Genomic DNA, 20370 nt, shown 5'->3' with positions numbered 1-20370 from the left:
CCTAGGGTTCATAAAGCAATAATTCGGAAACGAAGTTTACTGTCTACGGCTGTACTCCGTACACATAGTCCATCATCGCCTCCGTCAGGTATCATACCACGGTTCCGTTTTTCCCATCTCATCAGTCACAATCCTCCAAAAGTCCAGAAATCCCCCCAGCATGGATGGCGCCAGGCGATGGCTAGAGGTAATGCGCCAAGCTGGCTAACGCATCTGGCGGGTTTTCCCAAGGATGCCTCATCAATCCTCTACCAGCGCCAGTAATACCATTCGACCCGTTCGGATTGCAGATACCCAGGCGAATGTGGGTTGGTTCGCACCAAGCAACGGGACCAAGAATCATGCGCTTCCTTCATCGCTGTCGATGCACTCTCACGTCTGCCCAGCCGGCCCTCCGTGTGCTAAGGATGTAGTCGTCGCCGCCTTCACTCGACTCTTTGCAACTTCACCCCTCTCTCCCGCGCCTCTCGGCCACTCGTCCACCTCCAACAAGTTCTTGGCAAACCACTAAAGCACGTTGGCCAATCTTGATTCTTCCACCGATCCCCAGGAAGAGGGAAAGAAGAGAATGAGAACGAGCATTCGAGTCGGTGTGCGCGCGCCGCCCTAGGCTGCTAAGTCGCCTCCGAACCTTGCTTCTTCTCATTTCTTCTCGTTAATGAGATGACATGCTTCGTCTCTGGGCCCCGGTCCGCGACTTTACAACAATTCGACCCATTCAATCCACACTTTGTGCCCAACCAGTACGCCAAGCGAGAGCTAAGCCAACCGTATCTCTTTGCCTTTCTTCCGCAACCCTTTCGTCTTCGTTGCGTTTCCTAGATACCCAAATTATCAGTCCGACGCCTGGCTCGGTCCCGTATCGAAAATGGGGACAGCGGCTCATTCCCGCAACCTCTCTTTCGGCGCTCAAATCTCTTGGCCAGGACCCATCAATGTCGCAGGAAGCCGTCTTGGTCGCAGGGGTACAATTTGAGGGGTCGGTTAGACCACGCTGCACGCTGCAGACGAGACAACGACGCAGCCCTTGGAAGGGAAATAGAGAACAAAAAGGGGATGCGCTCCCAAGACACCAAGCCGGCAGGCACAAGCGGTCGGGAAAAGAGGGAGCCCATGCCAAGGCGAAACGAAGACAACGTCCACTCTTTTGCCTTTCCACGCCATTCGGCACCCATCGCAGGCTGCAATGATGCCATTCGCAGCCCATTATCCCGCCCAGAATTCCGTCCCGATCTTCCGGTGTTGCTTTTGCGGCTTGCCTTGGATAACCTCTCCGCCCTTGTTCACGTACCACTCCTCAGTCTTCACCGACACGGTCCCCGCTAAAACAGGAATCGCCATATGCATCCTGCAGTCTCACCGAAGCAGAGGAGCAAGGTTCCATATCTGTGAGCGAGCTGATGGACCAGCCAAATCACTACTTCGAGCCACGAGGTAGGCAGGGCAAGGCGTATGCTCGCTATCTATCAAATATCAACTTGCCGATGTTGCACGGCACGGAGACCATCGACCATCTGGTAAAGGGGCGTTTGGTGAGGTCGAAATCTTGGCATACTCCCGCTGCTGTCGCCGTTGATCAACGGAGGAAGCAACCGGAAATTCCGACAAAAGACGGGTTTCCAAGAGCTCGCCAGAGGCAACTCGACATCCTGAATTGTCGATGCGTTCCGATATCCTGCATTATCGTATGTCGATAATGGCCTACATTGGGTGCATTGTCAGGTCTGACAGGATCGCTTGCCTGCGGCAAATGCCAATGTCTTGCGGCGGCATGCATGCCGCAATCAACCATCTTGTCCAGCGCGGCTTCCTGCTTGCTTTGTGCAGCATCCCTATCTGACGTTCAACCGATACCAACCAGGAAGAGCGCCTCATGCCGGCCAAGCCCATCGAGTGTACACTTTGGCAACCTCATCGCGGAAACCCACGCAGAATTCCACGATTGCTTGCGTAAGTTCAAACGTAATGCTGCGTCCTGACCGACATGCATGCCGATCGGCCTGCAATAACCGAGCTCCAAACGTTCATCTTTCATATTCTCGTGCCCGTTTGCCCCAGTATCCCAGTCACTGGTTCGGAGGCTGCTGCAAGACGGTCCAAAAAAGACGACGTCAAGCACGACTCGTGATTCTACTCGCTCCTCTGAACTCCCACCCGTACGACCCCAACAATTCTTGGCAACCCTAGTACAGCCAGCATCACACACACACACCCGCACAAGCACGCACACAGGGCGAAATCTGACTCGCAGAGGACACAGCCAAGACACAAGAGCACTTCTTTAGGGCAGCTAGGGAGAAATAACGTGAGACACCGTCCAACATTAAACGTCTAGCCTCTACTCCGTAGTAGGTGGCACATGCTTGACTACCAGCCGCTAGGAGAATCGGAATCAAGCTCCAGTTTCTTCGCGGACCATCCCGTCCCCGTCCCGACCGATAATTTCCCCGGTCTGCCGACGCGGCGTCGGTGCGGAGGCACTACCCAGATTGGACTATCCTCCCCGGCGGGCTCCGCTCAGAGTGCTTATATCACATCTGAGCATCATCGTTGCGGCATCTCTCTTTCGCGAGGGGAAGGGTATTGATCGCTCCTTTCCGTTTGAACATTTATTCCTCAATTCCGACCGATTCGCGCCGTGAAACATACCTGCCCTCCATTGATTGCCGCCGCGCAGTCTTATTACTGACGCTTGCGTTCAACGGCCTTGCAAAGGAGTGGCAGATTACCTCAAAGCAGGAGATGCCCTGCTGCTACAATCGTGTTTCGAAAATTCCACTCCACCCCGGCAAAGAGGTTGTCTCGATAGTGGTCTCCGCCGACCAGTCGTGTGCAGGCAACGTTGTAACCTTCCCCGGACAACCTGCCCTTGGCATGCTCCTTGCCCGGCCTCCTACCAGGTTTCAATCCCACAAGTCTGGCGGGGAAGCGGGAAGATCAGTACGGAGTACAGGCGTATCGCGGGAGAGACAGAAAATAATGACGATCATCAAATTTGCATCTGCGAAGTATTTTGATGCTGGTCAAGAAAATATCGCACATAAGGTACTGAACAATTCGCGTTGGCATTTGATTTTGCTAGGAAAATCTGTCGTCGACAACGGGATGATAAGCGAGTGGCTCAAATCTCATCACTCTCTGGCTACCTGAGTCTGGCTCCCTTATGCGCGACGGTTATTTGACCATACTTATTGACCAACTACTACCGACATTGGACTCATCCTGAGAGATCCGTCAAAACGCACATTACTGTCGCAAGTACTCTGGCCTCGTAGAGGTTCGGATGGACGTTGTACTTTGAATTCTAATTATTCCCCTTGGTTCACTTCATCCCGCCCAGCCAACCAGGTCCAGTGTTCCAGGAAGCAGAGACGCCTGAACGCCGTAACAATGCGAGTATCCCTCTACCGGGCCCTCCCATTTCTTCCCAAGTGGCTTTTTGGCCACTTCTCATCTCTGCCTTTTTTGTCTTTCTCAACCCTTCGTCACACCCTCCCGGCCTCGAATCCACAGGTAACGTCAAGTGGATGAGGGGGGGAGTTTCCAACCACCTCTCGCTGGCAGGTTTTTCCTGGTAACTACACGACATACGCATATTGCCTTTTTTTTTGCCAACATACACATAAAACACCCCCCCTTGGTATTTTGCTACCAACCTTTCCCAGTCTTTATTTTTTCCTCGGCCAGCTATTTCGTCCACCTTGCCTTTGCTGGTTTTTATAGGGCCCGAAGTGTATCCTTTACGATCGCTCAAGCGTACGTGCGGGACAGGTTGCGGAGGTACCAGTCGACCAGCTTGCGGCCGACTTTGGCTTCCGAGATGTGGATCAGGTCCTAGAAGGTGATGATTAGCATACTGTTACGAACATGCGCAGCGGAAAAACAAAGGCTGCAGTTTCTGTCAAAGTTACTTACACCCTGCATAGCGTAGTCCAGGTCGCTGACGTTGATGAGGTCACCGTCCAACAGGCTGGGATGGTCGGTCCAGCGCAGCTGCTTGGTGCGCTGCTTGTTGACGAGGAGCCAGGAGCGGAGCTCGTCGGGCTTGACCTCGAGGAAGCCGGCCAGCTTGTTGAGGTCCATGGTGGTGTAGAGGCGGAGGTAGGACTTGACAGTGGGGCTCATCATGTTGATCTTGACCTCCTCCATGAAGACGGCAAGGTGGTGCTCGACGGGGTCGATGTTGGACTCGGGGTTCTCAAAGTCTGGGGGCACGGGGGAGATGAACTTGGGGCAGGCGGAGCGGAAGAGCTCCTCAAAGATGGGGAGGGACTCGGGGCCGCCGCGCTGGAGCTTGAGGAGCTGGTCGCCGTACTTCTCGCGGAGGGCGGAGTGGATGGTGTCGTCGAGGCGGGTGGGGTGGAAGGCGACGCAGATGGCGATGAGGGCGTACATTTGGTCGTTCTTCTTGGTGATGGAGTCGTACTGGGCGTTCTTTTGGAAGTTCTTTGTGCGGGAGACGTAGACGAGGATGTGGGAGAACATCTTGATGGCGTCGGCGTAGCGGTGCATCATCATGTAGGAGAAGCCGACGTAGTAGTAGGTGGTGAAGTGGGCGGCCATGACGCGGGCGAACATGGCCTTCTTGTTGAGCTCAATGTCGTCGAGGGTCTTGAGGGCGAGGCTGAAGTCGCCGAGGAGGCAGTGGACGCGGAGGAGACCGATGATGGAGAAGTAGCCCAGCATGCGGTAGAGGTTCTTGGAGCCGTACTCGCCCGCGACGGCCATGGGGTCTTCGTTGCGGCGCATGGCGGCCAGCTGCTCGGTGATTTGGGAGCGCTGGATGAGGGAGTAGAGGACGTTGAGGACCGAGTAGCAGCCCCAGGTGTTTGGGTTCTCCTTGAGGACCTGCATTTCCTCCTCGTTGTTGCCCTGGCGGGCGATGCGCATGCGGTAGGACGAGAAGGAGTTGAATTGGTAGATGAACTCGTCGATGACGTCCCAGGCCCAGTAGTACTGTTTGAAGACATGTTAGCTTGGTCCTAGTCTACGCATGATGATACCTTTGCAACAGCCAAGGGACATTTGGAGAAGATTGTCACTGATCCAAGTGGAAGTAGAAGCAAAGAAGACTGGGGAAGGAAGCTTACCGAAGGGGGCTCGAGGTCGACAGGACCCTCGCTGTTGAGGATGAAGTGGAACAGGCTGCAGTAGGAGTCGTAGCTCTGGAACTTGACTTCGAGGGGCGCGGAGAAGTCGAGGGGTTGGGCGGCGGCGGCGAGGCGCGACTGGATGTCGTCCGTCTGCTGGGCCATGGTCAGGGAGTTGACCTGCTCGAGGTCCTCGCCAATGTTGTCCTCATACTGGACCTGCTCCTTGTAGTCGTTGACGAGGGCCTCCTCCTCGACGTCGCTGTCGTCGTCGACGCGGACGGGCCGCTCTCCGTTTTGGTAGCCGCTCATGGTGGATGGTGGATTCTTCTCGGTGAAAGACTATTCCCACACACAAGATGTGATAGGAATAGAAATTGGAAGGAAAAAAAATTTGAGGGAGAAGGGGTCCGAAAGAGGAAGGGCGCGAAAAGTTGGCGATGTCTTCAACTTTCCCGTGGGTGGTTTGGGGGAGGACAGATGGGCGGTCGGGTTCGGAGGGGGTTCGCTCGACAGAGTGGGGTTTTCGGGCGGACGAGTCGAAAATTTCCTCTGGTTTTCGCTGGCTAATCCCGCGGGGGCTTTTTGCTGAGGTTATCGCAGGCACCGTTTGGGTTTGGGAGAGAGAGAGGGGCCAGTGAATTTTTGGCGAGTTAGGGTTTGTTGCACCCTCGGTAGAGCGATGTGTGGGGATGGACAGCCTTGGGTCGTAGGTAACGGGGTAAATGCGACTATACGGTATTAGAGGGGTTATGGTGGCTTTTCTTTCAGTCTTTGAGTCGTTGGAGGGGTTGAATGGAGGTTTTTTTTTTTTGGCGGGGTTAGTCCGCTGAGGTAATTCCAACGTTCCTTGTGCCAGTGCCTTCCTGGAAACGTCGATTGAATCACTGGATCCCCCCCCTCCTTCCCGCAAGGGACGAGAGAAAGAAAGAAAAAGCTGCATAGACACATACGCTATACAACATTACTCATCACTGCACCAGTTGCTCGATGCATCCACCTCATCTTCTATGGGATAACATCAACTTCCCAACCACTCAGGCTCGATAAAAGCTGCAGACACAAGCGACCGACAAGAGAGTCAGAGTCACTCCTCTCGTCCGTGCAAAACTTTTTAACAGCAGGGTGGCGAATCAGAGCCATCTTTTTGTTCTGCTTCCAACCTAAATGCCCATTTCGGGTCGGCCTATTAGTCACAGACCAGGGCCATTTAGTTGCCGAATCATCATCATCAACTCACTCAGGCACTCACTACTTCTGCCAAAGACCCCTGGTCAATAACGACATCATCTGCCTCGGGCAAACGACGAAACATTCGCAGAGGCTGCCTCTTATATACCAACCAAGGGGGGAGACATCACAAAGACTTCCAGACCTGCTTTCTCATTCACTCTGTTTCTTTCATCCGGCATTGCTTTCTGTCCATATATCTTTTGATACCCCCTTGAACCCCTCTCTTACCACCCTTCCTCCACCACACATCCGCCCATCATGCCTGTTGTAACCCCCGACAAGCTGGCTAGCCTGCAAAGGCATGCCGTGGATGTGCGCAATGTAAGTTCCAGCCTCACCTCACAAGCATTCCATAATCTCAGTAACTGACCCCTCCCAGATCTGCATCCTGGCTCACGTCGACCATGGCAAAACATCCCTGACAGACGCCCTCCTGGCAACAAACGGCATCATCTCACCCAAACTCGCCGGCAAGATCCGGTACCTCGACTCCAGGCCCGACGAACAGCTCCGAGGCATCACCATGGAATCTTCCGCCATCTCCCTCTACTTCTCCATGCTCAGGAGATCCGCACCCGACGCCGAGCCTGAAGCCAAGGAGTACCTCATCAACCTCATCGACTCGCCTGGCCACATTGACTTTAGCAGCGAGGTCTCCACCGCCTCGCGCCTGTGCGACGGTGCCGTCGTGCTCGTTGACGCCGTCGAGGGCGTGTGCAGTCAGACCGTCACCGTCCTACGCCAGACGTGGACCGAGAAGCTCAAGCCCTTGCTTGTCATCAACAAGATTGACCGCCTCATTACCGAACTCAAGATGACGCCTGCTGAGGCCTATACTCATCTCAGCAAGATTCTCGAGCAGGTCAACGCCGTGCTGGGAAGTTTCTTCCAGGGCGAGCGTATGGAAGAGGATCTCAACTGGCGCGAGCGGATGGAGGAGCGCGTCCAGGCGGCGGCTGCCAAGGAGGTTGGTCTGGATTCCATGACTGAGTCGGGAGAGCTTCAGTTTGAGGAGCGCGATGATGAAGATCTCTACTTTGCGCCCGAGAAGAACAATGTCATTTTCAGCAGCGCCATTGACGGTTGGGCGTTTACCGTGCGCCAATTCGCCGGTCTGTATCAGAAGAAGCTCGGCATCAAGAGAGATGTCATGGAGAAGGTGCTATGGGGCAGCTTCTACCTTGACCCCAAGACCAAGAAGATCCTGGGCCAGAAGCATCTCAAGGGAAGAAACCTGAAGCCCATGTTTGTGCAGCTGGTTTTGGAGCCTATCTGGACCGTCTACCAGGCCACCGTCGGCGGCGACAACAACAGGGGCGACCCCGCGCTGCTGGAGAAGATTACGAAGTCCCTCGGACTGACTATCCCTCCTCACATCATGCGCTCCCGAGACCCTCGGCTGCTCCTAACTACAGTTTTTGCGTCCTGGCTCCCGCTGTCGACAGCCATGCTCGTCTCCGTCATCGAGTCCCTACCATCACCCCCAGTCGCGCAAGCCGAGAGACTGCCCGAGATGCTGGAAGACGTCCCCGGCTCAGACGCCATCAATGAAGAGATCAAGAACGCCATGATCTCCTTCAAGACCGGCCCTTCAGATCCCGTCGTAGCCTACGTCAGCAAAATGGTTTCCGTCCCCGAGAGCGAACTCCCTCACAACAAGCGCAAGCCGGGCCAGTTGACCGCCGACGAGGCGAGGGAACTCGCCCGAAAGAAGAGAGCGGAAGCGGCCCGCGCCCAAGCCGCCGCCCCCTCGAGCGGAAACGCAATCAACGACCTCACGACAGCGCTCGAGGAGGTCAACCTGGACGGCTACGCCCCGGAGCACGAAGAGAAAGAGGTCGACCCCGAGCACCTCATCGGCTTCGCGCGCATGTACTCGGGCACCCTTTCCGTCGGCGACAGCCTCTGGGTTATCCCGCCCAAGTGGTCTCCCGCCAACCCCAACGCCCAGCCCTCACCGAAACAAGTCACCGTCACGGCGCTCTACATGCTCATGGGCCGCAACCTCGAGTCGCTCGACTCCGTCCCCGCAGGCGTCGTCTTCGGTATCGGCGGTCTCGAAGGCCACCTCCTCAAGAACGGCACTCTCTGCAGCCGACTCGACGGCGCCGTCAACCTCGCCGGCGTGGCAGGTACGCTCGGCAAACCCATCGTCCGCGTCGCCCTCGAGCCCGTTAACCCGGCCGACCTTGATAAGATGATCCACGGCCTCCGCCTCCTCGTCCAGTCCGATCCCTGCGCAGAGTACGAGCAGTTCAGCAGCGGCGAGCACGTCCTCCTCACCGCCGGCGAACTGCACCTCGAGCGCTGCCTCACCGATCTCAAGGAGCGTTTCGCCCGCTGTGACATCCAGGCCGGCGCCCCCATCGTGCCCTACCGCGAGACCATTGTCCGCGCCGAGGAGATGCGGCCCCCCGCGAACAAGGACCTCGGCCGTGGCGTCGTCGTCGGCACCACCTCCTCCAAGCAGGTCTCCATCCGCCTCCAGGTCCGGCCTCTGCCGTCCGACGCCACGGAGTTCCTCCTCAAGAACGGAGACGTCATCAAACGTATGTACTCGGATCGCACAGCCGCCGCCAACTCCACAACAACCGAAGGCGAGACAACCGAAGGAACTCAAGGCACCGAAGGCACAGACTCCGCCGCTGTCCCTGGCGAAGCCGCAGACGACGTCGACACAGACCTAACAGCCGCAAAGACAATGTCCCTAGACGACTTCAAAACAGGCCTCCAATCCGCCCTCGAATCCTCCCGCACCGGCCGCGAACACTTCAAATCCGCAATCGACCGCATCGCCGCCTTCGGCCCCCGCCGCACCGGCCCCAACATCCTCGTCGACGCCACAAAAGAAGGCCTCCTCGCAAAGCTCTTCTCCCAAACGTCCACCGAACGCGACGGCTCAGCAGCAGCACCCCAAGCAGACGAAGCCCTCCACCCCTCCCACGTAGCCGACAAAATCCCCTACGCCTTCCAGCTCGCCACAGCCCAAGGACCCCTCTGCCGCGAACCCGTCCGCGGCATCGCCGTCTTCCTCGAAGACGTCGTCATCAACCCCACCGACGACGACGCCTCCGCCCGCGACCGCCTCCCCCGCCTCACAGGCGAAATCATCAAAACCTTCACCGCCACCCTCCGCTCGGGCATGCTCGACTGGTCCCCGCGCCTCATGCTGGCAATGTACACGGTCGAAATCCAAGCCTCGACAGAGGTCCTAGGCCGCGTCTACGACGTGCTCACCCGCCGTCGCGGGCGCGTCCTCTCCGAGGCCATGAAGGAAGGCACGCCATTCTTCAGCATCAACTCTGTTCTCCCCGTGGCAGAGTCCTTTGGCTTCGCGGACGAGATGCGGAAACGGACTTCGGGCGCGGCGCAGCCGCAGCTTATTTTTGCGGGGTACGAGGTTCTTGACCAGGATCCGTTCTGGGTGCCGTTTACCGAGGATGATCTGGAGGATTTGGGCGAGTTGGCGGATAAGGAGAATGTGGCGAAACGGTATATGGATGGTGTGAGGCGGAAGAAGGGGTTGTTGGTTGAGGGGAGGAATGTTGCTAGGGATGCGGAGAAGCAGAAGACTCTCAAGAGGTAGTGTTTGTCGTGGGGCTTTGGGAATATGATTGTTGACCAAGATGGGGGTTTGGTAGAGGTAGAAGCGTGTGGTTTCATGAAGAATACTCAATTCACTCAACTGTACCTTTTGTGATATCTGATGAACCCACCCACATGTATTGCTCCTTCACATATCTTATCCAAGGCTTCAACTCGCCCACAAAGCAGTAACAATATCATAACCATCACACCACACTGCCACAGTAAAGACTCGAGAAAGCAGCAAAGTTTTTATACTTTTGTATTTCATGCCCTTGCATATCATATATTTTGCACCTCCACGCGCAGCGCCAGGCTCACTCACACCTTTCCCATCATCCCCCCTTCGACAATCAGCCTTCAACCACAGTCAAAAAAACACAATCCATTTTAAAACCACCCCTCGGTAGCACAAGGAAGAAAAGAACTCAAATGAGCTCAGCTCGCCACCATCATTCTGGTATCGAAGGGGCCGTGGTAGAAGGGTGAAATAGAGGGAAACTGGAGAAAAAAGACGAGGAAGACTAGGACTTGCCATCTCAAAAAAGGGCTTACGAGCGTGAATAATCATGAACAGCCGGGAGAATTTTCATAACTGAGGGGCAGATCATCTATCGTTGCACGCAAAAAAAAAAAAAAAAGGGACGGAGAAAGAGGAGGAAAAGAGCCAAGTAGAACTTTGGTTGAGACTTTTGTGTTTGGATTCCTTTTGAAGCTCCTTGTTTGCAACTAAGAGCTGAGTGTGAATCCTGGCGGATCGGTATGGTAGGTAAGGTAGGTCTGTTACTTCGCTGGAGCCCCCGAGAACCCCTTGGGCAAAGAAGGGTCTCGAGGTACAGCAGAGGGGAGAGGAGACAAAGGAAAAAGTTGAGCGAGGCAAAAAAACAACAACATGGTCATGAGCCCCCTTTTCTTCCAACATCCATGAGCCCTTTTCTTTTTAGTAACCACTTCGCAAACTCCGATGAATGCGTGCGAAAGTGCGCGCCTTCTCCAGTCGTTGAGTCGAGGAGACCTATCTTGCCCAAAGGATGGCAAGCCACCTGAGCCAGAGACCGCAGAGGGTGCTGAGTAAAAAAAGGAAAGTGTTTTTTGTTTCCTTCAGCAGATCCGTAGTGAGCCAGTTTTTGTCGTCTGTCGAAAAGCAAAGTATCGGAATAGAGAATTCATGCCCTTCAAGCCCCAAGTAAGCGGTTCGTGGCGTAAAGTCGTTCGTCAGAATCGTATTCGGAGTCGTCTGGGTATATGTGATGACGAGAAATGTCATCTAGGCCCCGCAAGCAAACACGTGGGAGCATCTTCTCGGCGATAATTGCCGACTCGACTGCGGCCTTGACCGCACTGGGTCCGACTGGACGCTGAAGGATGAATGGACTATGCACGCCCACCTCCTAGGCAGTGCCACGGGGTCCAACATTGCGACGGCCCTTGTTGGGGACCGTGGTCCAACCATCGTCCTCCACAGGGGCAGCATCGCCAGACTCACTGCCGGCAGCAGCCGGGGACTGCTTCTCAGCAGGGCCGTTGGAGCGAGGGGAGCGGCCTCCCTCAAATCGGCCACCACCACGAGGTCCACCACGTCCACCGCGAGGTCCAGTCGGGGCACCACGGGAGGCACCAGATGATCTCCAGCTGTTAGCCTCAGCAGCACGAGACTTGGGGGCAGCCTCCTTAGGCTCTCTTGGCTCCTTGGCTCTGACGGGAATCTTCTCCTCAGATGTGCCGTTCTCCTTATCGGCGGCATCCTCCTGGGCGACCTCCTCCTTGGGAGCCTCAGCAGCCTCCTTCTCGGCCTTCTCCTTGGCAGCAGCCTCTTGCTCAGCCTTCTCCTCGGCCTCCTTGAGAGCGGCCTCCTTGGCAAGGCGACGCTCCTCCTTGGCCTTCTCGTCGGCCTCGCGCTTCTCCTTGGCGTGTTGCTCCTTCTTCTCCTCAATCAGACGCTCCTTTGCAGCAGTGTCGATGGGACGGGCAGCACCGAAGGGGCTGGCCTTGGAGTCAGTTCCGGAGGGAGACGTAACGTCGGGAGCCTCGGAAACGGTGCGCTTCGCCAAGTTCAACCTGGGGCGGCCGACGGGAGCGGCGGGGGCGGCTGAAGGGGAAGAAGGCGCCTCGCTGCCGTCGCGGGACTGGGCAGCATCAGGGCGCATCTTGGTTCTCCACTGGCTGTCGGTCTCGGCGGCGGTGGGGACTCTCTCGGGGCGGGGAGGACGGGAGTCCTGGCGGGGTCCCTGGCCCTCACCCCAGGCAGCAGGGGACTGGCGGCGGTCGCGGAACTCGCGGGGTCCATCGTTGGTACGGGGACGGCTGCCATCGCGGGAGCCAGAGCCCTCCTTGGGAGCAACGGGGGAAAGGGGGCCTCTGCGCTCCCAGTTGCCAAAGTCGCGGACCTTTCCGTCGTCCTCACGGGGCTCGCGAGGCTCACGGGGGCCACGGCGCTCGCCAAAGTCGGAGGGGCGACGATCGTTTCCACCACGTCCAGGCAAGTCGGGCAGGGGACCCTTGCGGGACCAGTCACTGAAGTCGCGGTTGGATTCGCCGTCACGGTTACCACCACGGGCTTTGAAAGTGTCAGCTTTCAACCTTGGGTCAACCTCGGGGCATGTACTTACGAGGATCGGCAACCTTGATTCTAATAGCACGTCCCTGGAAAGTCTGGCCATCCAGAGTCAAAGCCTGCTTCAGTCCCTCAAGATCCTGGAACTCGGCGTAGGCGAAGCCCTTGGGGCGCTGCTGCTCGCGGTCCTCGATGATGCGGACGCTGATGATGTTGCAGCCCTCGAAGAACTCGTTGACGGTCTCCTCGGTGGCATCGTAGGACAGGTTGCCAAGGTGGGCGGTGTAGGGGGGTCTCTCGGGGAGCTGCTGGGGAAGGTTCTCGCGGATGGAAGAGTAGCCGCCATAGTCTCCTACACACTGGTTAGATGTGTCCATTTCTACCTTTCCGAGATGGACTCACTGCGCTCGGAACGGTCACCGCGGTCGCCGCCGCCGCTACCCCAGCCACCTTGGCTGGGACGGTAGCCAGCGCGCTCGGGGGCGGGGAGAGCCTGAGTGCCTATAAAGATGGTGTCAGTGGGTAAGGAACAAAACTTGTGCGGCGCTAGACCGGCTCGTGGAAATGTCGCATACCGGCTGTAGGGCGTTAGCATTTGCTTCCAAAGTGGTATGTTTTAGGCGATATAACTCACTGTACGTATCCTCGACCTCATCAGCCCATGATCCGCCGTAGCCTATATAAAGTGTCAGTCGATGATATACTAACTCGATAGTCGAGCAAGAAATGAAGTCGGCGGTAGCAGTTGTCGAGGCAGCGTCTGTAAAGAGGATCGTCGGAGGGGGTGCGACTGACTGGAGTCCTGCAGGAAGTCGCCAAGGGCCATCTTGACCTGCTCCTTCTTCTTGGGCGCTATGATGACACGGTTAGTCTTGGTACGGGCGGGAGACGTTGCAACAGCTTGCGACGGCGAGCAGGGTAGCACGAACCCATGATTGCGGTGTTGAGACGGCTTCGCGCGTCGAGTATGATCGATGCGCGATGCGGGGAGTATGTAGAAGAGCCGAACGGCGTGGGTGTTGGTTAGAGATGCGGGTTTGGTGGGAGCGTTGGTGCGGAGAGGATTGGAAATGTCCGAGGGATATTTCGCAGTGTCGTGGGGGGGAGATGTCGCCTAAGTAAAGGGATATCTCTTGACACCGGAGATGGATAAAGTCTTTTTTGTACGATACGTCAGAGGGTATCGGAGACGTAGTAGACTTGGTAAAAACGGCCCAGCTTGCGGTGATTTGCTGGGGCTGGTAGTCTTTTTGGGGGGAAGAAAGGGTCGAAGTTTTACCCGCGCAGCAGAGAGGCAGAGGGTGATTGAAAGTTTGTGAGGGTTGGACAATTTTCTCGAGGTGGCCAGGAGTGGGAGGCACTAGCCCCGCCGCGGCCTAGCTCACCTTTTCAACCTAGCGCCCCGCCAAAGACGCTCGGGCCATGACCACCGGGAAACCCCGTGATTGAACAATTCCCATTTATGAAAGAGGGGCTGTTTTTTTCTTCGTTTTTTTTTTAGGTGTTCCACAGCCTGCTGCCCACCGTGCCACCGTACACTGGTACTGAGCAGTGCCACAAGTGCCCAGTGCTTCCAGTGACTTCAGCGGGGTGAGCCTTGGGGCCTCAGCGTTTTTCCCGCCTGTGTTTCCCCCTCCACTCCCCTCCATCCCTCCCTTCCCGTTCAACTTCCCCTGCCCACCGCGCCCTGTGCTGTGCCACGGATGGCCCCTTCACTGCTGTTGGTACCTACGGATCTATCGGTGCCTAGGTACAAGGTACAAGCTTGAGGTCATCAACTTGGAAGGAGAAAAAAAAGTGAATGATGTGCGCCTGCAGTTGAACATCACCCCCGCCTTTCTTGCATCTATCGGGTCTGCACGGCTCAATCTCGTTTTGAGCCGCACGAAACATTTGAACAACGTCGCCAACTCGCTTGATTACTACTACCCCGTTTGATGCATGTATTCCACCCTTGCCCAAAGCTTCCAGAACAACCTACACATCTGATCGGGCCCATCGACTGTAAGTCAGCTCATCGTCATCTCATTTTATGCTGCAACCCGATCTTTCAGTCTTTCATCATGTCAGATGAAGCGAGAGATGGCACAGAAGAGCCCAGGCGGAAGCGGCAGCCTCGAGGTTTGCTGCCACCAGGGTTGGTCGATCTCTTGGGTCCGCCCCTGAAAGTTGGTGCAATGACTGGTAAGTGACGACGTCGGAGGCAGAACCCCATCAGATTCATTATCTGAGGGCTGCCTCATCTCGAAGTAAAGCACGGTTCTACAGCTGACATCTTTGACAGGCACCGTCGGCATGTTCAGTGGCATTGCAGGCGGCATTATCCGGGACTCCACACCAGCTCTGTTCGCGGTAGCATCTGGTATCCAGTGGTTCGCCCTCGGTTCAAGTTACTGGCGTATGTGGCTGGATTTCTCACATTCTTCATGACGGCGTACTGAAAGTTTTGCGATAGTCTCGAGGTCTGTAGTTATGGCCGCGTGGGGCGGCGAAGAGAAGCTCTCCAACCCATCCAAGATCCAAGCAAGTGCCCTTGCAGGAGGCACGGCAGGAATGGTTGGAGGACTAATTCGTGAGTACCCCCTTCCTGAGATATTGACCGCTTCTAACGCTCATCAGGTGGCCCAAAAAACATCATCCCAGGAGTCATCGTGTTCTCCCTCATCGGAGGAACGGGACAGGCCTTTGTGAACGCATCGCAAGGCAGACCGGAGGTTACGGAAAAGAAGAAGAGCATCTTCGAGTCAAGTTGGAGTCCTCTGAAGAAGCTTTCAGATGACGAGTACCGCGACATGATTGATGAGAAGATGCTCAGGATAGACGCCGAGATCGCTCTCATTGACGAAAAGATTGTAGAGCTTCGCGCCGCAAAGGCAGCAGCTCCTCCGCCACCCCCGAAGGACGCAGCACAACCACGAGATGCCCGATAGCAGAGCATTACGTCTGTTTCATCAACATGTATAACTCTGTCAGCATTACAACTGTAAATTGTACCAACAAGCAAGACTTTACTTATTTGCCCTTTATAGAGGAGCCTTTTCACATTTCTATCAAGGCACCAACTCTTCCTCACTATGTCGATGTTTGTACTGCACTCACCTTGCTCATCGCGTAACACCAGATGAAGATCTCGGAGCGTCAGATGGAGTTGCACCCAACTCGAGACTACCCCTGGCATCATTATCATGCTGACGTTGATTGGCCAGGCATGCATGCAACCTAGCCTTGTGCGATTAGATACATCTTCAAGAGTGAGCACCCGCATCTCCAACAATCCTCTCACATCAGCAACGACACCATTTCGCAATGGTCATTTCCCATAGTCAATATCATCCTTATCAATCGATGTATATATAGATTGTACACTATGAGGCTAATTAATACCTCAACACTACAACTCGAAGACTTCTTCGACTCAGATCTCCCCAAATACGCCATCCTCTCACACACATGGGGCACCGACGAGGTCACCTTCCAAGAATGGCTGCTATGGCAAGAAGACGACCTCGGCTCCCGCAAACACATCAACTCCAAGCGCGGGTTCCAAAAGATTGCAAACACGTGCCGCATCGCCCGGCAAGAAGGCATTAGCCACGTCTGGGTCGACACGAACTGCATCGACAAGAAGAGCAGCGCCGAGCTCTCCGAGGCCATCAACTCCATGTTCGCCTGGTACCGCGGCGCCTCCATCTGCTACGTTCACCTGGAAGACCTCAAGCCCGGTGGGACAAGGGTCGATCTACGTCAGTGCCGGTGGTTCACGCGGGGCTGGACGTTACAGGAGCTGCTGGCGCCCGCGGATATGACGTTTTACGATAGCACGTGGGAGCCCATCGGGACCAAGGAGACTCTGGCGTATTCCATTGCTTCCATCACGGGCATCGACGTCGACGTCCTCATTTACCCGCAGACCCTCTCCTCCGCCTGCGTCGCCAAGAGGATGTCGTGGGCGTCTAGCCGCCAGACGACGCGGACCGAGGACACGGCGTACTGCCTTCTCGGCATCTTCCAGATCCACATGCCTCTGCTCTACGGCGAGGGTCACGAAGCCTTCCGCAGGCTACAAGAGGAAATCATGAAGGTCTCGACGGACCAGAGCCTTTTCGCGTGGGACTGGACCGAGAAGACGATGGACCCCCGCCGCGACCTCTGGGTCACGCTGCTGGCGCCGCACCCATCCGCATTCTCGGGTTGCGGACAGGTCGTGAAATGCAGAACCGCCGCGGACGACAACTGGTCCCTCGTAAAGGAATTCACAATGACGAATCTAGGTTTGAGCATGACGCTGCCCCTCATCAGAACAGCCTCCTCGACGACAGTCTACGCCGCCATCAACTGCAAACACGACATCAAGAACCACGACGATACAGTCATTTGCATCCCGCTCTGGACCACGTCCTTCACATCAACATTTGGACGGCACAGGTCCAGACCGCAGGCGAACCTCCCGATCCCGCTGGCCAACGTATCCATGCCCGCCCGGTACGCCGCGCGCCGCCGACAGCAGGCCAGCCGCGGTTCTTCATTGGTCTCGGTTTCTTACTTCCCGCGCTTCTCCGAACTGCCGGGCTTCAAAATGTCAAGGTCCTTTCAGAAACAGGTTCTGCCGGCATACGACGTCGAGCGCGGCAGGACGCCAGAGTTACTGTTCCAGCTGTTCTCGTGTAACGACGCGCTGACGTCGTGGCAGGTTGGCGACGACGCGGAGGCCGATCCGCAGGAGTACCTGCAGACGGCGGCGCACGCGAGCAAGACGTTTGCGGGGAAGGAGGTTCATGCCTTTTGTGTGAATCTCGTTCATCACGGCAGCAGCTTCAACGGACCCAACGGCGCCGGGGCTAAGCCGCGACGGTGGTGTCTCATCATCATGTGGTGCGAGGCGTCCGGGTGGAAGAGGGTGTTTTTCAAAGAGGACAAGGGCAAGAAGGTCTCGCCGGAAGCGGGGAAGCGGTTCATGGACTTTTTGCTCGAGACGTCGTGGTTTGCGTTGCACGGGGATACTGCTGCGTGTGATGGGTTGAAGGTTGAGGTTGGGATGAAGCATGATCCGCCGAGGGATGGGTATTGTCCGGTGGTGCCTTTGTATTTTGATAAAGATTATTAATTGATTAATATCCCATGTCAAATGTCAAGACGAAGGAGAAGACTGATGCTCAGCTACTAGCTTACTTGAATGGCCACATGCTATCAGAGCACCGCGGACATGACTCGTCTTTGAAGCCGCCGTTGACTTGTCAGTTGGCTACGTCTGTTCCCCTGTAGCTCCCGATTATTCAACGGTCAAGTTTACTTGATAATTAGGAATATAGTTGATAAGCGGAATAGAGATGTTTCGATATTTCGCATGTAAATGATATACTTGGAGCAATAGGGCAGAAAAACAAAACAAACGATATACTTGAAAATGAGATAGTCACAGACTTTACATAACCTTCAATCCTTGAACCTGGCTGCCTAACTCGACCCCGATGATATCTAAAGGCAATCTTGAGCTTGTCTAGATCTGGGCCAGGCTGGCATTCGTTTCATTCGGCAATGGGAATAGGAGGAGAAAGGCTGAGATACTCCTCGTGAGGCTCCTGGCCCTTGCAAGTATCCATGCACCCTGCCGTGCTTATCTCCCTCACCAAGACAATATCTCGGTCTACACTTGGTTGTTTAGGTAGTCCCTTCGTAAGTCCGAAGGCTTACAACTTGATAGCAAGTGCAGGGAGGAAGAAGGGTATTGGGGAGGCGCGCTTGCTGCACGTGCTAGATCCTTGGAGCAGCCCTAGCTTCGGCGGCAACAAGGGCGAGGGGGGGATAACCAGGCACGAATACAGGCACAAGTACATTGTGAGACGTAAGGCGATGGTACCGTCCGATGCAGCGGCGCATTGATGGGTTGAGCTGGAGCATGAGCACGGCCCCTCGCTGATGCAAGTGATTTGGTGAGGTGCATACGAAGTGTTAGTGTGAAGTGATGCAAGTAATTGTTGAATTGATGGAGGAGGATCTCCGATGTGATGCTCCGGACGGCTGGTACCACGCGGTGACAGGTAGGTAGGCCGGAGAAGGGGTGGATACCTGGCGCGCGGGAGTCTCCACATTGAAAGACGGAGAGGCCAATGAGAAAAGGGTAAGGCCGGAAGTGGCTGAGGGTGGGATTTGCATCGATTGGACGGGAATTCGGGAGTGAAGGGAGCCATAACTCCGGGCCAGGTGCACATCTACGTACCTTACCTTCCATTAGCTAAGCAAGGTATTTGTTCGACAACTGGACACATTCCAACGGAGTAATTCCATCACGTCTCTTCCTTCAATATGCACCATGACATATTTCCTGTCATAGAGACAAACTACCATACTCCATACCATCTCGAGTCCATAGCCACCATTCAAAGAGATGCAAGTGGACGCAATGCTGACCAAGGCTTCATTTCCACCCGCCAAATTCCCCAACAGCCCTGTTCCTGGATTCCGCCGCCCCGCCCGTCCCTTTGCAATTCCAAGCCAAGCCTAGGCCGAACCGTGCTTGTCCCCATTCTGTCTAGGCCCAAGTCTTACCAATTGTTCCTGTCTCTCGCTCTCGCACTAATTATCAGTGATAATTATTGCTATTGGAATCCATCTCAGCTTGTGTGAATTGTTTTTAGTCTAGGTACCGTATCTTGGTCCTTGGGAAGCTTAGCTACCTTACCTTAGGTAGGTACGCCATCGCGCCGTTGATCGTCCACAAGCCCCCATTGGATCTATGCTATGTCATTATCTGAGCTATCCGACCCATCCGACCATCCGGACCATTCCTCACACACACACACATACACACACACTCACGGACGAGACGAGTACGAATACTGCACCGCTGCCCTGGTGCCCAGGAGTCGGAAGTACCCCATCACCTGGAGAGGAAACTGGAGACTACCTAATACTCCGTACTGGAATGGGGACTGGAACACCTCGGGAATAGGAGCAATCTGCTATTACTCTGTCATCCAGAAGCGGCAGCAGGGTTCCGTGTGGACAGCCGCCGCCTCGTGCCGAGCAATAAGAAAACGACAAGGGCTTAGGCGAACGACGTCTTCTCGCATTTCGCCAACCGCAAATCCCAACTGCGAGTCCCAATTCCTGGCTTACATTGGACCTGGCGACTGCGTCACTCTTCTGCAAGACAAGACGAGCGAGACCTACATCCTCCACCAGCACCTCCGGTCCGCACCTTTTCCCTCCTTTTCTTTCTATACACTTTTATGCTCTTGCTATAGGCAATATCCTACGCGTCCAACCTAACTTAGGCCTTTTTCAACTAGTTTTGGTTCCGCCTGCTTCTGCCCGCCGCCCCCAACGAAACGTGCTCTCTCTCTCTCTCTCTCTCTCTCTCTCTCTCTCTCTCTCTCTCTCTCTCTCTCTCTCTCTCCTCGTCTCTCTATCTCCGCCCTGCTCCACATCGCCGCCAGGTTTACCCCAAAACCTCCCACCAACGTCCCCATTTCCGATCCCACCACATTTCCATTCTCCCTTCCGGGCCAACCAAGGGATCCGATCATCAGTCTCACCCGCCGCCATCCGCCCCTGCAACCGTCTGCGCGATTCCTCTCCCAAATCTTCGCGATCGACCATCTGCACTCGCTAGCTAAACTGTACATCACCGTTGACAAGTGTAACCGCGAAGGCGCCGAAACTCTGCTGCCCCAAAGCCGAGTGTTACCTCTCCACACCCACAAACCAACACCCCAAGCATCGTTGATCGACGACATGGCGCGCTCGGATTGTAGGAAACGGATATAAACGTGCGGGATACCACAGAGATCTGGGTCTTTTCCAGGTACGCCGCCCTGCCCTCTGCGCCTCCCATTTCACTACATGGCCCTTGTTGTGTACTATTCACATCCACACTATTTGCGCGGGAGTTGTTGGGAAGCTGACGTT

At 55.6% G+C, this 20370-nt stretch overlaps 7 protein-coding genes across 7 annotated transcripts; 3 read left to right on the top strand and 4 right to left on the bottom strand.

Annotated features, from left to right (window-relative positions):
• Nucleotides 1-601: 601 nt before the first annotated feature.
• Nucleotides 602-939, bottom strand: BDP81DRAFT_431634 (uncharacterized protein). Its single transcript, XM_060590694.1, has one exon. The coding sequence runs from the start codon at nt 884-886 to the stop codon at nt 719-721; it is 168 nt and encodes a 55-aa protein (XP_060443224.1). The 5' UTR covers nt 887-939; the 3' UTR covers nt 602-718.
• Nucleotides 940-3750: 2811 nt separating this feature from the next.
• Nucleotides 3751-5402, bottom strand: BDP81DRAFT_323922 (eukaryotic translation initiation factor 3 subunit L; the record flags this gene model as incomplete). The annotated part of the gene is made up of 3 exons (XM_060584838.1): nt 3751-3834; nt 3916-4956; nt 5091-5402. 3 exons carry the CDS (start codon nt 5400-5402, stop codon nt 3751-3753), a joined length of 1437 nt encoding a protein of 478 aa, XP_060443223.1.
• A 1179-nt stretch (nt 5403-6581) lies between these two features.
• BDP81DRAFT_323905 (elongation factor Tu GTP binding domain-containing protein) lies at nt 6582-9909 on the top strand (the record flags this gene model as incomplete). The annotated part of the gene is made up of 3 exons (XM_060584835.1): nt 6582-6644; nt 6703-8872; nt 8945-9909. 3 exons carry the CDS (start codon nt 6582-6584, stop codon nt 9907-9909), a joined length of 3198 nt encoding a protein of 1065 aa, XP_060443222.1.
• Nucleotides 9910-11299: 1390 nt separating this feature from the next.
• On the bottom strand, nt 11300-13395 carry BDP81DRAFT_462436 (uncharacterized protein; the record flags this gene model as incomplete). Its single annotated transcript, XM_060593899.1, has 6 exons — nt 11300-12465; nt 12518-12814; nt 12865-12963; nt 13097-13138; nt 13258-13314; nt 13392-13395. The coding sequence occupies 6 exons, from the start codon at nt 13393-13395 to the stop codon at nt 11300-11302; spliced, it is 1665 nt and encodes a 554-aa protein (XP_060443221.1).
• A 1130-nt stretch (nt 13396-14525) lies between these two features.
• BDP81DRAFT_451153 (uncharacterized protein) lies at nt 14526-15392 on the top strand (the record flags this gene model as incomplete). The annotated part of the gene is made up of 4 exons (XM_060592601.1): nt 14526-14646; nt 14747-14860; nt 14918-15034; nt 15082-15392. 4 exons carry the CDS (start codon nt 14526-14528, stop codon nt 15390-15392), a joined length of 663 nt encoding a protein of 220 aa, XP_060443220.1.
• A 682-nt stretch (nt 15393-16074) lies between these two features.
• On the top strand, nt 16075-17582 carry BDP81DRAFT_431627 (uncharacterized protein). The gene has a single exon (XM_060590693.1). The coding sequence runs from the start codon at nt 16124-16126 to the stop codon at nt 17564-17566; it is 1443 nt and encodes a 480-aa protein (XP_060443219.1). The 5' UTR covers nt 16075-16123; the 3' UTR covers nt 17567-17582.
• Nucleotides 17583-19569: 1987 nt separating this feature from the next.
• BDP81DRAFT_50349 (uncharacterized protein) lies at nt 19570-20316 on the bottom strand. Its single transcript, XM_060595595.1, has one exon. It carries the CDS (start codon nt 20196-20198, stop codon nt 19728-19730), a length of 471 nt encoding a protein of 156 aa, XP_060443218.1. The 5' UTR covers nt 20199-20316; the 3' UTR covers nt 19570-19727.
• Nucleotides 20317-20370: the final 54 nt, after the last annotated feature.

Source organism: Colletotrichum phormii (genome assembly GCF_030913505.1).
Source record: "Colletotrichum phormii strain CBS 102054 chromosome Unknown BDP81scaffold_14, whole genome shotgun sequence".
NCBI classification, from domain to species: domain Eukaryota; kingdom Fungi; phylum Ascomycota; class Sordariomycetes; order Glomerellales; family Glomerellaceae; genus Colletotrichum; species Colletotrichum phormii.
The sequence above is the reverse complement of the archived record's forward strand: the minus strand, read 5'-3'. Positions and strand labels throughout refer to the sequence as shown.

What these genes read in the sequence shown, in the direction of transcription:
- BDP81DRAFT_431634 (XM_060590694.1), bottom strand. Translation starts at nt 886, where the DNA reads ATGAGCCGCTGTCCCCATTTTCGATACGGGACCGAGCCAGGCGTCGGA.
- BDP81DRAFT_431627 (XM_060590693.1), top strand. Translation starts at nt 16,124, where the DNA reads ATGTTCGCCTGGTACCGCGGCGCCTCCATCTGCTACGTTCACCTGGAA.
- BDP81DRAFT_50349 (XM_060595595.1), bottom strand. Translation starts at nt 20,198, where the DNA reads ATGTCGTCGATCAACGATGCTTGGGGTGTTGGTTTGTGGGTGTGGAGA.